At 39.6% G+C, this 16,648-nt stretch overlaps 1 protein-coding gene across 2 annotated transcripts; it reads left to right on the top strand.

Moving 5' to 3' along the window:
• Positions 1-245: 245 nt before the first annotated feature.
• Positions 246-16,304, top strand: LOC109042529 (chitooligosaccharidolytic beta-N-acetylglucosaminidase). Of its 2 annotated transcripts, none has more exons than XM_072305877.1 (8): positions 246-384; positions 1,522-1,627; positions 5,611-5,855; positions 7,045-7,253; positions 8,354-8,686; positions 10,420-10,778; positions 12,569-12,844; positions 14,797-16,304. In XM_072305877.1, exons 2-8 carry the CDS (start codon positions 1,533-1,535, stop codon positions 15,164-15,166), a joined length of 1,887 nt encoding a protein of 628 aa, XP_072161978.1. In that variant the 5' UTR covers positions 246-384; positions 1,522-1,532; the 3' UTR covers positions 15,167-16,304. The 2 variants fall into 2 exon arrangements, with proteins under 2 accessions (XP_072161978.1, XP_072161979.1); XM_072305878.1 differs by lacking the exon at positions 246-384 and adding an exon at positions 413-610.
• Positions 16,305-16,648: the final 344 nt, after the last annotated feature.

Below are 16,648 nucleotides of genomic sequence, written 5' to 3'. Positions count from 1 at the left end.
TCAGTGCTTTGTATCAATTTTAGAAATTTTCCCTCGTTGTAGTGCCTCAGATGGTAAATTTTTTTTACCAAAACTGCGAATAGAATATTTTTAACTAGTTATTTTTCCTGCTTGCTTGCTTCAAACTAGTAAAGGCTACTATACGAAGTTATCCTCTGATGCGGAGAAAGTCAGGCGTGAAATTTTGAACTAGAAATCTGATTTTTACTTTTACAACCAAGCGCCTGGAGCGCGTTTCCTCCCGTCTATCGGCAAGGTGATTAGCTATCGAGAGAAGTGACGCCTACTGATCAAGATTGTTTCCATTGAAGAACATTCAATGCATAGTTGATTACGATTGGGTCAGGTGCGCGTTGCAAATTTCTTCGCACAGTGATTGGACAGGTAGTGCAAATTTAAACATTTTATTTATTAAATTTCAAAGAACCTATGATATCGTACGTAGAAATTTTCGGTGTGTCCCAAATATCTTTATCAAGATAGTTGAGTAATTGTCGTCAGTGTCTCGAGTGGTATTCCCTGCTTATTGGGCTTTGATATTTGTGAGTTTTGCGTGCTGAAACTTCAAGGTGCAAGTACCAAACCGTGTCTCGTTCGACAGTTTGGAAATGTATGCTTTTATATTTTATTTTTTCAAAAAGATACCGCTTAACATATTGCGCGAAATATTCAGAGAATACTATTGAAAGAACAAAGAAAAACCAAACGAAATTTTGTGCAAAACGATGACTAAGGCCTCCTCAAAAAATTCAAATTTGACAAGACCTTTGCAAACCAAGATACGTGGTCTCGTACTTATACCATCGATTTTAAATCCTAATTATTTTACATTTAAGTGCTTCACTACATACGTATTTACTCTAGCTTTGTTTTTTTAGCGTAAATTTTTAACGAGTCCATTTAATGTTACTATGACCTATTGAACGGTCAGTTTGTGCATGAAATATTTTTTTCATCTCTAACAAAAAGATCCCCCTCCCCTTCGCCACTTTAGTCCATGAGAAAGTCCAAATTGAGGAGTACGTAGAAATGTAATACATCCTCATAAATGGATTAGCCTTCAAATGAAGAAGCAGGCAAAATTAGCATTCACGGTGCAGCAATAGTGGTATTTCAATAATGAATATGAACCATGATAAATCCCAACCATGGACATCGTTCTGTGCAAGATGGATTCTTTTAACGTTTGGGCGGACTTTTTATTTTGGTTTTCAAATGTGTACATATGTATTCCTGTTTCTTTATTAGATTTGAACCGAAGACCGTTACAAATATTTTTAAGAAAGTTGAGCATATTCTTTTAACTTAAACTAAGGATTCATGAGGAAGATGTCTAATTACACGACACCAATGGAAGACAATGAGTTCATCATTGTAACTAACATAAACATAATCAACTATGGGGGAAAATCTGTTTTTTTTTTCGATGTATTTCAGAATATCGAAAATGTAGAAACAGTCCTTTATTAGGTACGTCCTAAATATTTCACTTTTTCTTTAGAGCCTTGTGAAATGTTACAGATTAACTGAAAATGAAAATTAAGTCTGAGTTTCATCCTGAGGCAAACTATTTTACATTTGCTCTGGTGTTAGCGTTTTATAGCATCTCCGCCAATGCAGCCGTAGAGTAAGTATCTTCTTATCACTTTAATTTTCTACGACATTATAAAATCCGAACGCTTATCATAGGGCCAGTATGTATGGTCAAGATTCAGGGCCGGATTTAGGGGGTGGCCACATGGGCCGCGGCCCATGGCGGCAAATCTAGGGGGCGGCAAATTTTGCAATGTTTTTAAATGTAGATATAAAAAAATCGGATTTAGAAAAAAAAATTACAAACGAGAAAAGGCGACAAAATCTCTCATTTCTTGAGAGTATAGTAATTTCTAACTATGTCGTCTTTCAGTAATACAAGAGACAGCACCTTTAATTTGTCGAGTTAAGAGAGAGACCAAAAACGCAATTTGGCCTGGAACGGCGCGACTTAGAAAGAAATGATGGCGAGGGCTTGAGATGAAAAGCAGAAGCCCTCGGCGCGGCGGTCGGCATGTGACATGTTAGCGCCTACAAGACTGCATGAATACTTCACGCATTACATCAAACACAGTGCGGTCATTGCAGTCAGCGTGAAACGCATAGCGCCTACAAGCTTGCGTGAATACTTCACGCATTGCGTCAAACACACTGCGTTCAGCAGCGGTCGGCGTGAAACGCACAGCGCCTACAACACTGTAGGAATACTTCACGCATTGCCCCGAACACAGTGTGGTCTGCGCGGCGCGGTGGTGGAAGTTAAAATCATTAAACCACATTTATGTTTGTTCTTTTGTAATTTTTTCGTCCATTTTTGATAAATGGAAGGCTCTGACCACACAGCGATAGGTTTACGGAACTTAACTTTCTCGCAAAATTCCATGAACTTTTGCTAATAGTGTTGACAGGGCTTTCTGAAAAAATGTGTCCAACACGAATAAACGCGCCTTATGCACCCCTCCCCTCCCCCTACGGCACGTTTACTTGATGGTTTTTTATTAATGTTTCAAACGAATGAGAAGGGGGCGGCAAAATACAGGCGGCCCAAGGGCGGCAAGTAGGTAAATTCGGCCCTTTCAAGATTTGTGGCAGAAGCAAAAATAAAGTTTTTAAGGCGAATCACTTGTACAAAAGCAATTTTAAGAGAATTCTTCAGCATCATTTCTTCCGCCCCTATCATAAAGTAGGTACTATGCATTTTCTCATGCAGGGATTTTATTTACATTCTCATCCATTATTTCGCTCCTTTCTTTTCGAACCTTTTCCTTGGCGAAGTCTCTGGCCCTTTTTCTTTTTTTCCAACTTTGAAGCTCTCTAAGCCACTTGTTGAAATTGTTGAGGTGTTCATCTCTCCTGGTTAGCCAAAAAATGTGAAGTTGTTTGAAAAATCATCACTGCAGTAATTATGTAGACAAATTCTGACTAGATAACATTCACTTGTAATAATAGAGCATAATCTTACTCAACGAGTTGTTATTTCTTTAATCAGAAAGTGCATATCGATTGTGAAACTGCAAAAATGTGTTTCTCGCGGCTTGAGGCATTGTAGACTTCCTCTCACACTCCATTTTTTACGTGAAAAACTACTTAAAGTCACTCTTCAGAGCTTTTTTTATTTTTTCTATGAAAATTTCAAGCCTTGATAATAGTTCTTCTTGTTAAAAAAAAAAAAAAATTGGAGCGGAGATTTTGAAACATTGCAACCATGATACGCATTTCTGCAGTTTCAGCGTGGATATAGCGGATGCATGAAGGTATCTGCTCATCGAGAGTTGTTGGCGTAGGATCTTGCATTAAGTAACTTTAAAAAAAAAAAAAAAATAATGAGATTTAATTTAAGATCCCGCATTTTAAATTCGTCGAACCGAAGGATGATTACAGCTCGCCCTGATTATATTTACCGTGACATGTTATATACCGATTGATTGGAAAATGTACAAAGTTAAGTCACATAAGGAAGCTATACTTGTAACTAATCAGATCGCTGAGGAGTGGGACTTGGGATTTCATTCATTAGAGAGAACTATCAAAATCAAGTTGTATTGAGAAGTTTGCAAAAAAAAATAATAGAAAAAATAGTTAGAAAAAAAAAATCACTAGCATAAGCCCAGCCCCATGTTCCGTAAAAATCTGAGATTATTGCTTAGCTGTATTCCAACATCAACGTTATAATTTCAAAAGCAGTCAGCCGGCTGTGTTCTGTCCTGTCCCCGCACTTTTTTTTACCTCCAGAGAGCGGAACAGTATGCGAGTCATTATCCGCCAAATTCCAAACGCGACGCAGTATCAGATACTGGCAATGCTATGCTGTGTTTACGAAGTGAGCTATTGACGCAGGAATGATTCGCTGGTTTGTATTGTAGAAACTTGGCTGCAGCTCTCTCATTTTGTGTTCTTTTTTCTCTCGGTGTCAGAACTCGAATGCATGACATGCCGTAAATTTTTCACCTAAAAGCTTGCCAATTTTTTCGATGCGGACCTTTTAATCGGGATTCCATGCACTTATCGACGCCCAGAAAAATGATTTCATCGTATTCACCCAACATCCGACAAGTAATGGACATGATGACCATTTGGAACATCGAATTATAACCACATTCGGGAGTTATGCTGCTATGCCCCTTGGCCGCTCCGCGGCCCAACCCCCAGTCGATCGTGATTTTATGATTGATCATGATCTGTTCATTTTCATCAATAGTAGATGGTCATATTTGTTCTCGGCCGAGACTGTTTTGTTGAAATTCAAGTCTCGCGCCACAGTTATAGCGTCGGGAATTAAAAATCTGCATTTCTCCCAATGGGGTCGGCAAGAGCATGCCATACAGCATACCTACGTTTTACTTCCCTCGGGGAGAGGCAACAAAAAGTGGTACAATCACAATTTTGGAAACGCACCTTGACAAACAATACATTCAGGGTTAGGGGACTCCAAAGCAATGAGTTTCAGGATGGGAGGGACAACAGGGACATATTATGAAGTCTTCTTAAGGGGACCTGTCTTGCAGCTCACCTTCCTGGCACGTGCCCCTTCAAACATGCCCCTAGGTCCTGGATCTGATTGTACGTGAAGCGTATCGCATCAATTAAACACGGTTTCAGGGACTCCATTCAGTCCTCCGATCGTCAGGTGCTTGTGACAAAAATAGTTTATCAAAATAAGCTTTAACTTGCTGGAGCGGCAATTTACGAAACGTGTGGTTTATTGTTGACAAATGGTCGACTTTCATTCACAGCAGTGACTTGTTACGTTAATGATGAACCTCCATGATTTGGAAGTGGGATACCAAAATGATGGCAACCTCCCGTGCCATACAGGTCGGTTAGGTTTGATAGTTCGGTTGCATGAACCGAGGGTATACAATTTCATGATTCGAACAAGACTCATAATATAAAACACCTGAACATACGACATTCCATAAGACATTTCATGAGACAGTTCATATGGACTACGTTATGCAATAAGGATGATATAAGGATTTTTGATATGGAATATTGATTCTGGCTCAGTGTTCGAAACTCACAGGCGCCAACGCGCCAAATGCGTCTAAGAAATCGGTTACGGCGCCTAAAAAATGAAGGCTCTGCGCCGTCGTGGCCCCTAAAAATTGCTCCCCCCCCCCCAAAAAAAAAAATCATAGTTTTTCTGTTTAGTGATTTTTCGAAATTTTCCCCAAGTAACAGCTACTGGTTCTGTAACTAAAACATGATGCGTTTAATTTGTCACTATATGCGTCGTGAAACATAGGCAACAAGTCAATTTGGCCCCTAAAAAATCTTCAATGGTCCCTAAAAATCGAGCTTGATGCGCCACATGGCTCCTGAAACTCCAAGGTGCGTTTCGAACACTGTATCTGGCTCATCCATAAAATCACCTAACTGCACAGAAGAACTAATAGCACATATGTTGCTTCTTAAATTGACTAAAAATTGTAATTCCCTATTACAAAATGAAGTCTTTAAAACAGAACTTTCTTTTCTCAGTGGAGGGTGGTCCAATATTATTGCAGATGGTGCATTTTATGATTATGTAAACTTCTAATTCCTGAAATAATTGTTACGTTGTTTTTCCCCCAAAAGTCATCAATGGACGTGGCACTGTCAAGCGGGAAAATGTGCGAAAACGCGGTTGGACCAAACGAACGCTTCCCTTAATATGGTTGGCCCAAATCTCTCTGAAAACCAATTTAGCATTAACGCCTGCAAGCTGGCCTGCGGACACTACAGCATTCTCTGGCCCAAACCCACAGGATACGTTCAGATCAGCTCAGAATTAACTCACATCGACCACAATAATATTTACTTCCAGAGCTTATCGGAGATGGGTGCGTAGATCCCTTATTTTCCACAATATTTTAACACTATGTGAGATCTTGATCCAATTAAGGAGAGAAGAGACGAGTGCGAGGTACCTTTTTAGCAGTTTCATCGCACAAGAGAAAGATTAGATGGAAACCCATTTTTCATTTTTTTCCACAATGAAAAGGGACGATTCTATTATTTTTTACTCAAAATTGTCCCATACCGAAAAGCCAATTAATGATAGAATATACACTAGAAAAAAGTAGCTTGGATCTAGAGTCCAGACTCTTAAAAACATTGACAAGAAAAATTACTCTTGATTCAATCGGATTTTTGGTTAAATCGAGAACCAAGCCTTTTCATTTAAGGAGATTTCCTTTCGATTTAAGCAAAAATCCGATTGAATCAAGAGTATTTTTTCTTATCGATGTTTTTAAGAGTCTGGACTCTAGATCCAAGCGACTTTTTTGCCCAGTGTAGGTCCAAGGGTGGACTAGTTCAAAACTTTCCAGGATGCAGGGACCAAGAATTGAAGCCATTCTTAATAAATGAAGAAAAGGTTCAAAAGAGGCCCTAAGAGGCTCTGCGAGTTTTTTTTTTTTTTTTTTAAAAAACCAAATGAAGCCCCAAATTTTATCAAATGGGGTGATCGCACCCTAATGCCATAGGCCAATCCGCCTCTGAATGCTTATTGCACCCCACACATAAAAATGTGCTTGTAAGTAATACCTATTCTATTCCTTTAAAACTTGAGTTAATTAGCCTCCCTCATAATGCTCAGTGGCGTGTGCTTTGCGCCCACTGCACAGGAAAAAAAACACATTGGATCTGGAGTCCAGATTCTTAAAAACATCGACAAGAAAAAGTACTCTTGATTCAATCAGAATCTAGCTTAAATCAAGAACCAAGCCTCTTAATTTAAGCATATTTCGTTTCGATTCAAACAAAAATCCGATTGAATCAAGAGTATTTTTTCTTGTCAATGTTTTCAAGAGTCTGAACTCTAGATACAATGTGTTTTTTTCCAGTGTGGTCAATAATTAAACCTACGTAAAAGGATAGATTATCAGGATGTTCGCAACAACCACTTAAATAATCCATTCTTTACTCTAGCTATAAGGAGAGATTTATGACTTATCGATTATTCAAGCTTCAACGGTGATAAAGTTGTTTTATTATTTTAATTCTGTACCTGACTTTAATCTTTTGCAGATTTGCCAGCCGAGGTTCACCACCTGGTACAAGAGCTGGGGAAGGTGTTCATCAAGAATGTCCACGCGAATTTGGTGGGGAGGTCGCGGATCGCTGAAGGAGGTCGCAACCTCCACGTCTCGATCTCCATCCAGAACCCATCCGTCACCTCCTTCACCAACGAAGCCGACGAGAGCTACGAATTGACAGTCTCGGAGCGGGGATACTCGGTACGAAATGGACTGCATTTTGCAATTTGGAACTATAAATTCTGGCCCGGTTTAAAAACAACGTATGTGCCATTGGTTTCCCTATGCACATAAGTGTTTTTTCAGATGAGCCAGAATCTATATAGTTCCAAATTGCAAAATGCAGTCCAAATGTAATTTGGAGCTATCAACCTCTCGACGAGTCTTTGTGTTTGTCTACTACGTTTTCGCGAATTAACTTATGAGCACTAATATGTGTGGAGGAAAATTTCGTTTAGTAGATAACCATACCATGCCGTTGAAGGATTGATTCTCTATAGTTCAGCGCAAGGAACACATAAAAATGAAAAAAAATGACTCTTTAGCGGCAGTTCAAGATGCGAGGATGAAAAGTGGGTATTTTGTGAAAGCAGCTATGTTAAAATTTAAACATCAAAACGCTGTTGCCAGTCATATGGAAGCTGTTCCATCAACACTTACAACATCATTAAGTTGCAAATTATGGCTTGAAACTTTGTATCAATGTTCTACAGAGTATTGGAAATCAAAATAGTAAAACCGCACTAATTGGATCCATTTTTTTTTATTTTTATTTTTATTCTTTTTTAATTAGGTAAAGCAATTAGGGATATTTTAAGACGTTGCATTTCGGTGCAGTGACTTTCACTACAAATCATTTCGCTCATGCTATGCTTAAGCTTAACACGATTGATCGTGGCCATACTGCTGCAAGCAACTATATAATGCTCCCGAACAGCTCACATTGCATACTTTGATTGATGAAGGCGAAGTGGGCAGATCAAGTGCGATGCTCAAAACATTGGATCATTCCGATGAAATTAAGAGAAATAAGTATGCAGTTTAACAAATAATGTTAAATTGTTTTATTTTTTTTTAAAAACTAAAATTTAAGAACCAATTTGCTCCTTTGCAAACCGAGGTGCACGTTTCACTTGTCTAGAAATTGAAGTTCTGCCTCGCTGACCACGCTGCTTACGGTGACTCGCCTGACAAGCCAACAAAAATAGCCTCAATTTTCTACTTTAATATTTACTATCTCTCACTTATTTTGCAACTTATTAATATCACATCTTAACGATAATACAACCACATTTCTACAGGTGGCTGCGACGATCAAAGCAGAGACCTACCTAGGTGTGCGCCATGGCACAGAGACCCTCTCGCAGCTGATCATCTTCGACGATCACGTGAAAGAGCTGATTATCCCTTCAGTGGTGACAGTGCAGGACCGGCCTGAGTTCCCTCATCGTGGGCTCCTCCTGGACACAGCCAGGAATTTCTTCTCCGTCGACAAGATCCGCCGCGTCCTGGACGCTATGGCCGCCTCCAAACTCAACACTTTCCACTGGCATATCAACGATGCCCAGAGCTTCCCTATGCAATCCGTCGCTTTCCCTCAACTTACCAAGTACGGTTCATACTCCCCGGAAAAGGTGAGTCATCGGTAGTGCTCCCATTCCATGACCGTCAAAAGTTCCAAGGTTCTTTTTAGATTTTTTCAAAAGTTCCGATAAAGTTCCGAAAAATGCAAAAGTTCCGGAATCATTCGGGAACCTCAAAAGTTCCGGGAAAATTTCAGGAAAATTTCAAAAGTTCTGGGACATGGAAGCATTGGTCACCGGCATTTAAATAAAAAATTATTTTTTATTTTCTTAAAAAAATCTTATATCCCTCATTTTTTATGAAAATAATGAGTAATTTTAAGTCAACCATTTCGATAAACTGGCTTGAAATCAAGTAACCGACACATCAAGCATGTCATGATTAGGCTGGTGGCTTGCGCTGCGGTCAGTGGTGACATCTTCCCAAAAATGAATGGAAGATAAATCCCTATAAATAGCTCTTAAAAATAAATACCAAAAATGACTTTGAATGACACATACATATTTCCAGAGTTTGGAGGAATTTTCCGAAAAATATCAAACTCTAAGCTGTGATCATGTTCGGACGCGGTGAAGTAATGGAAACGAGATTTTGATTTATTTCGCATCTCCAAATTTTATACCTCTACAAAATAGGTAAAACTGGGTTAAACACGAATAAGTTGGATTGTTTGAGGATCCGGAGAACTCATGAATGTGTATTTACGCACGTTCTTTGCTAAAAATACATCATCTTCTCTCAAGCGATGTTGATCACACAATTCAGAGCTGAGTGGTGTGGGGAGCGAGAATGTTCGGTTCTTCGTTTGAATCACTGATCCGGTGGAGATGGAACCAGTTCATCCTGCATTCAAATTAGTTGACGCATGAAATTCGGATGTTAACACGTTCACGACGCGACGTAAAGCCGATCCCGCAAAGCTCCCTGAATAAAGCACGCTTATCCAGTACAACTATCTTTGCGCTGGTTCAATCCATAAAGCTAACTCTCCTCACACTTTAAAAGAAAAATCACGATAATTAGTTGATTCAACCCTCGTGTGATTAATGAAATACATTGTTTGCGGAAAATAAGCGTTAAATGTCCCGGCCGTCGAAACGCCAGCTTTATGAACATATATTACAGAAAAAAATCATGTTAGGTGAAAAATCTAAGGTTATTTTTAAAAATTACACAGGAATCTGCGAAACCCGCATCGTAATTTTTGGCGTGGGACTAGTGTAATTATCTCCCTTGGAAAAGTACCAAACGCGTGAAATATACCCAAAATTTCAGGTGTTTTTTTATGTAAAATATCGCAAAAACGAATGTTGGATTACCATCTCAATGGTTCTTTTGCCTGACTTTCATTGAGAAAAAAAGGAATGTTGGATTACCATCTCAACGGTTCTTTTGCCTGACTTCCATTGAGGAAAAAAAGGAGGCGTTTACATTGCGGACATCTTGCATTCTTTTGATAACGTAGGTCGGTGTGCGGACGAGTTTTATCATCGATTTTCTTAGAAATGGTTTGGTTTATGGAAAAAAGTCATTCTATGTAAAGTATTTGAAATTATATCATGAGTTGATTAAAGCAAAAAATCGAACGTTATGGTCCGTTTTTCATACTTCAAATTCCGGATTTTGCCGGCCAGGTTGTACCGACCTACGTTGCGGAGTAAACAATCCTCAAGATGCAAACACCTCCTTTTTCTTCTCTATGCCTGACTTCGTCACAATTTATGACCGATTTAAAGCCTCAGTAGAAAATGCTTACCATAAATTCTCTGGTTTTGTATGACAGGTGTACAGCCACGACGACATCCAGAGTATCATAGAGTACGCGAAGGTGCGAGGAATCAGGGTGATCCCGGAGCTGGACGCGCCAGGGCATGTGGGCGAAGGGTGGTCGCACCTCAACGACGGAAAACCAGAGCAGGACCTCTTGGCTTGCTTCAACGCCCGCCCTTGGCAGCAGTACTGCACGGAACCTCCCTGCGGGCAACTCAACCCCACCTCGGAGCGCGTCTACGACATGCTCCTCGACATCTACACCGAGATGGGACAGCTCTTCGAGTCCGATATCTTCCACATGGGCGGCAGCGAGATCAACATCAACTGCTGGAACTCCACGAACTCCATCGTCAACTGGATGAAAAAGAGGTACCTATACATTGGCGTAGCTCTAAGGAGTGGCGATTCTTGAAAGTTGGCAACATTGTTTTCTCTCTGTTTAAATGTACGTAAAATATCGATTCTTGGTGAGGCGGCTTACCTCAACAATCGATATTTCCAATGGAGTGAAATTGATGAAAAATATTGTTGCTAACTTTCAAGAATTGCCCTCTACTCTTAAGGGGTTAGGATGAACAAGGCTCCCCTCAGGGCCGGATTATTGGGATGGCCACATGGGCCGCGGCTCATGGCGGCAAAATGTAGGAGGCGGCAAATTTTGCAATTGTTTTGAATGTAGGTATCAAAAAAGAGAGAAAAAAATCTGATTCAGAAAATAAATTACAAACAAGAAAAGGCGACAAAATCTCTCATTTCCTGACAGTAAAAGTACAGTGATTTCTAATTTTGTAGTCTTTCGGTGATACAAGAGACAACACCTTTAATTAGTCGACTTAAGAGAGAAACCAAGCACGCAATTTGACCTGGAACGGAGCGGCGCAGCGGTCGGCATAAAACGCATAGCGCCTACAAGACTGCATGAATACTTCACGCATTGCGTCAAACAGTGTGGTCAGTAGCGGTCGGCCGTGAAACGCACAGCGCCTACAAGACTGCATGAATACTTCACGCATTGCGCCAATACAGTGCGGTCGGCGCGGCGGTGGAAGTTAAAATTTTTAGCCACATTTATGTTTGTTCTTTCATAATTCTTTCGCTCGTTTTTTATAAGTGGAAGACCTTGTCCAAACAGGGATGGGTTTACGGAACTGAACTCTTGTTAATGTTGACAGGGCTTTCACAAAAAATGTGCCCAACGCGAGTAAACGCGTCTCATACACCCTTCCCCCACCGGCACGTTCACTTGGTGGTTTTTATAGATCGTATTCGACAGATCACTCAGAAGAGATTATATTGATATCGATTGATTCAATATGTAACCACAGCCTCAAAAGTCAATTCAGAAATTTGAGGTAACGGGTCTTATGTGGTCGAATTTTTATTCTCTCGAGTACCAAATGGCAATGAAAAGTGAAATTGTCAGGAATTTTCTCATTTTCAGATTTTCTAAATTAAATCCTAATATGTTCTATTGTTTTGAACCAAACGATACATCGATCCACTGTCGAATACGATCTTTTGATGTTTCAAAACAAATGAGAAGGGGGCGGAAAAATACAGGCGGCCCATGGGCGGCAAGTAGGTAAATCCGTCCCTGGCTCCCCCAGAAGATCCTAGTCTTCATCCCAGTCGATGTAATGACTTTTCTTCGAAATAGTAGAATCTGGTTTCTTCCAGGAAAACTGCAAAATGTATAAAAACCTTGAAACCGGTGCATTTTCTCGTTTCAATGCATATAGTGATGAAAAAAAGGACAAAGTCGTGAAAAGTTTTTTGAGGAGAATTGGTAGAGCTGAATCTTTAGTTTCAGACGAATATATTTCGCGAAAGATTAGCCTTAAAATGCACTCGAGACAGAGAAAGAGGTCAATTTTCCACAATGTTTCCCAAGGAGGCCTAACTCCCCTTCCCCTGATGGTCCTTTTCTCCTTTCATAATGGAAAGAGCCAGATACCTCCCGGAAAAGCGGGAACTAGTTCATCCCTAGACAATTGCTCAGCAGTATCAGCATCAGAAGATCCACGTAACATAGCCACACGGAAAAGAAAAAAAGGAATTCTACAAGAATGCTACATGAATGAAAAATTTTCAGTGACATTTACGAGATTGAATTTATAAAAGCATTGCTAAATACTGGTAATTTTATCTGTTCTTTCTAGCGGGTTAGGATTGAGCGCCGAAGATTTCTTCGAACTTTGGGACATTTTCCAGCGTCGCGCATTGGAGCGGTTAGAAAAAGCCAACCCGAGAGTGCGACATGCGATGCTATGGACTAGCTCTTTGACACTGAACCCACGGTTAACGAAGTACCTGGATCCTGCAAAATACGTAATTCATATTAACACCAAGGCATCTGATAAATCAATCGGTGATATTGTTGCAAACGGGTACCCCGTTGTCTTCTCCAATCAAGATGCCCTGTACCTGTTTTGCGGGTAAGAAAGAAGTAAACATTTAATGTATATTTACAAACGAACGCCAGAGCGAAACTAAAGATTTGTAACCCAAAATAAACTGGAAAAATGGACAAAAAGAGACAGTTGTCCTCGATATACTGCCTCACTGACCTTACACTCCAAAAGAAATGACTAAAAGCGATGCGTTGAATAGCTACATCCTCACAAACCAGAGTAATCCGCACAAGTTGCGGTCCGTGTGCGATTCAATTTCGCATAACAAGTGCGGTTTTAAAATCATGCTCTGTAACTTTTGAATGGACCCAATGGCGTAATGTATTCTGGTTATGATCGATATTTTCCAAATTTTATCCATTTGGTGATTTTGGAAAAATTGAAGTAGCAACCCCTTGATCAATTATTAAAAAATGCACATGCCAAAACTCAGCTTTCAATTTTTCCCTCCTTTTTTTCTTCTTTTAAATAAAGGCAAAAGTAATATATTAAACCATTGATATCGATACACTAAAGTATGTTGCAAGTTAGGGACGGTGCTTTTGATGTTATTTTCTTTGATTTCGGAGAGTAATTTTTGACACGAACATTCCTTAATGATTGATCTAGAGACTAAAACTTCGATATTTCTAAATTAATCAACCGAATGGATGGAATATGAAATTAATCGATCGTCCCTAAAATGCATCGAGCCAAAGCCATAAGAGAAAACTTTCAAGGATAATATTTCCTTGGTCGTCCGTTGCCCTCCAATATGAAAGCGTTGAACTGTCAGAATTTTCATTTGCGTTCTCCAGGGTGTTTTGGAGACATAAATCATGATGACTGTATTTACTAAATTCGGCAGACCTTTGAAATATTATTGGCCACCTTACTGACTTTTGCCAAAATTTTCATGCGTCGTTTGATTTATTTTATTCCGAGAGGCCGCTCAGGTTTTACGTAACACTAGCTGTTCTCTTGTCTTTTTTTAACGTTCCCGCTATTGCTTGCGTAACGTCCGTTTCGCAAATCCGATTCCCCCTCAGGAATCACGTAACGATGGATAAGCTACTCCCTCCGGTAGGGCTGCTATAAACTTCTGTTAGAGGCGAATTCCATGAAAATTCCCTCGCAAATCACAAAGAGCGATCAGGCTCCGATGAGTCAAAAATGTACATCTTGCTACATCTTGTATCTTCTTCGACTGAAATTACCGCTTTGCTTTGTGATGAGCTGAAACTAGTCGGAGGATGATTAAAAAAGCGATTAAAACACGGTATTTATAAACAAATGTTTCATCCTAATAAGATAGAAATAATGTATCTTCGACGTGCACACTATGTTATATAAAAGACGGGTAACCAAAGTAAGCCCATTTTTGGGCTTTCGCAGCCCTAAAACTCAACGAGCTTAAAAAAGTATTAATGTGGTAAAGTATAAATAAATTAACAAAAATTCTCATTGAGAATTTTGGACTAAAGCCTCTTTTCTCGCCAGTAATCACCATCGTTCACACCTTTATTTTCTTTCTTTCTCTTCTTTTTTCTTTTTCTTGAAGTCCTTTCAAATTACATCGCAGAGTGGAAGCGAGTTACTATTTATGAATCGTAAGAAACTGGGATCACTGCGGAAAGTTTGTGAATAAAGGCGTCGCGTCGCCTACTGTGGTATACATTGAACATAATGACTGTGAAACTCCAAAACCACGTATCTCGCATGCGGTTTTTAAAAATCTGAGCTCCGTTATCATTTTTTGTTGGAAGAACAAATCGGCATTATCCCTTGAAGTTTTTTCAAGAATTGCTCCCTACAGAGATGAAAAATCGCAAAAATTGTTAATAGTTGACTTTGAGTAGTTCGCCATTAAAAAAAAAAAAAAAAAGAATGACAAGCGGTCTGTGACGTCGTAAACCGAGATAGTGGTTTGGGAATTTCACCGTTGATATTCTCCTATATCCCGTAACATTCATAATCTGAATTTCTTATCATTTTAGGGTTGGATCCAAGAGCGCCAAAGAGGGCGAATGCTCCCCTTACGTGAGTTGGCAGAAGATCTACGAGAACAACCCCTTGACGATCTTGAAAGAGCAAGGCGTGGACCCAGCAACCGCGAAGAACCTGACGTTGGGCCAGGAGATCTTGCTGTGGTCAGAGCAAACGGACGAGAAAGACATCGACGTGAGGTTGTGGCCCCGTGCGGCCGCTATGGCCGAACGCACTTGGTCTAACCCCCAGGAAAGCTGGAGAGTGGCCAAGAGCCGCTTTCTGCATCACAGAGAAAGGCTCGCCCAGAGAGGCTTCGGAACAGAGTCCATCGAGACCGAGTGGTGTTACCAGAATGAGGGCGCCTGCGAATTCGAGTGAATACCACCTTCAGAACGTGAATCACACCTTTAAAGAAATATTTATACTAAGACAACACCTCAGCAGACAACTTGAAGACGGTGGTTCTGTATTGTAAGGATACATCATTGGGGAGTTTTTATCGACATTTTGCAGACAATAATAAACGGCGCCTATTAATTTCTTTCACCTGCGATGATACAGAAATATGAGGCGAAGATTCCTGCAAACATCAACTTAGAAGAAGGAGAGGCTATAGTTAAATTTGAGGCACAAAACACCTGGAATAAAAAATGGTTCGATTTTGTAAATAGCTTTGTGAAATAAAATATTGTCATCCGTGTAAATAAATTAACCGATCAACTTACGTGTGCCAATCATCAGTGCCAGCCATGAATTATTATTTTTCAAAACGCATTTCTGGAGAACATCCGTGAGCATTTCACTCATGCATCGTGAATATACTCAGGTTGTCAATATACTGCCCCCGGATATTTTGATCATCTATGGATGAAAGTTACGAATATGAACTCATCAAAAGTGAGTTAGTTAGTTATTTTAATGATAGTGTTAAATGCAATGAGATCAAAGCATTTATTTGGTTCTAAGTGTCTCGAGATGTGAGAAATTTTGATTTAATCAGTCTTTCTTGTTATCCTTTGTCTTGTTGATTCGTGTTTATTAATGTCATGACTTGCCATCAATTTTTCAACCAAAAAAATAGTTTCACGATGGACGCAACATACAACGTCACATGTCAGATCGCAATTTTTGCATATTTCTCCAATGATTCTCGTTAAAAATTTCAGTAGCTTGAGGAAAGGCTGCGGGGTGCAAATGCTAATTCACTGTTGGCTCTTTTGACTAGGCACACGCAGCATTTGATTATAGATGATTGTTCGTCACTTCCGTCATTAAGTAGAGCTTAATTTCTATGTCAGCTCTGTCATTAAAAAGAGTTTAAAATATTCATATCAGAATGGGAAAAATCTTTCAAGAGGTTAGGTAGAACCATTTGTTCGGATAAAAAGCAAATTATCAGAGAAGAAAAGGAAGTTAGTTTCGTCAGTCATTAATACTTATAAAATTTATTGTTTTGTAAATTGTGCTGTATCTCATGGATGTAGTGTGGGAAATAAACCCTCAATAATGATCCAGAGTCTGGTTGGTTTTATTTGAAGGGGTTCGCCTTCAATTTTTGTATAGGCAACGCAAGCTCCCTCGTGTTCGAATAGTGGTATCGTCATTAATGGCACGCTTAGTCGTGACGCACACAAATAAAACCTTTTCATCAGTAAAGAAGAGGTTACTTTAAAGTCATGTCAGTTTGCCTTCAATTTCTAGTGTAGGCAATAAATGGTCCCACGTGGTCGAATAGTGGTATCATTCTTCCTATGATGAACAGACAGTCTCTGTTGGCGAATTCGTTGTAGACAAGGATAGGCTGAGAAGAGGAAGAAAAGAGGAAGGTGAAAAAGAAGAAAAAAGAGAGGGAAATAAAAA

The sequence above is a fragment of the Bemisia tabaci genome, unplaced genomic scaffold, assembly GCF_918797505.1.
Source record: "Bemisia tabaci unplaced genomic scaffold, PGI_BMITA_v3".
Taxonomy (NCBI): domain Eukaryota; kingdom Metazoa; phylum Arthropoda; class Insecta; order Hemiptera; family Aleyrodidae; genus Bemisia; species Bemisia tabaci.
The sequence above is the reverse complement of the archived record's forward strand: the minus strand, read 5'-3'. Positions and strand labels throughout refer to the sequence as shown.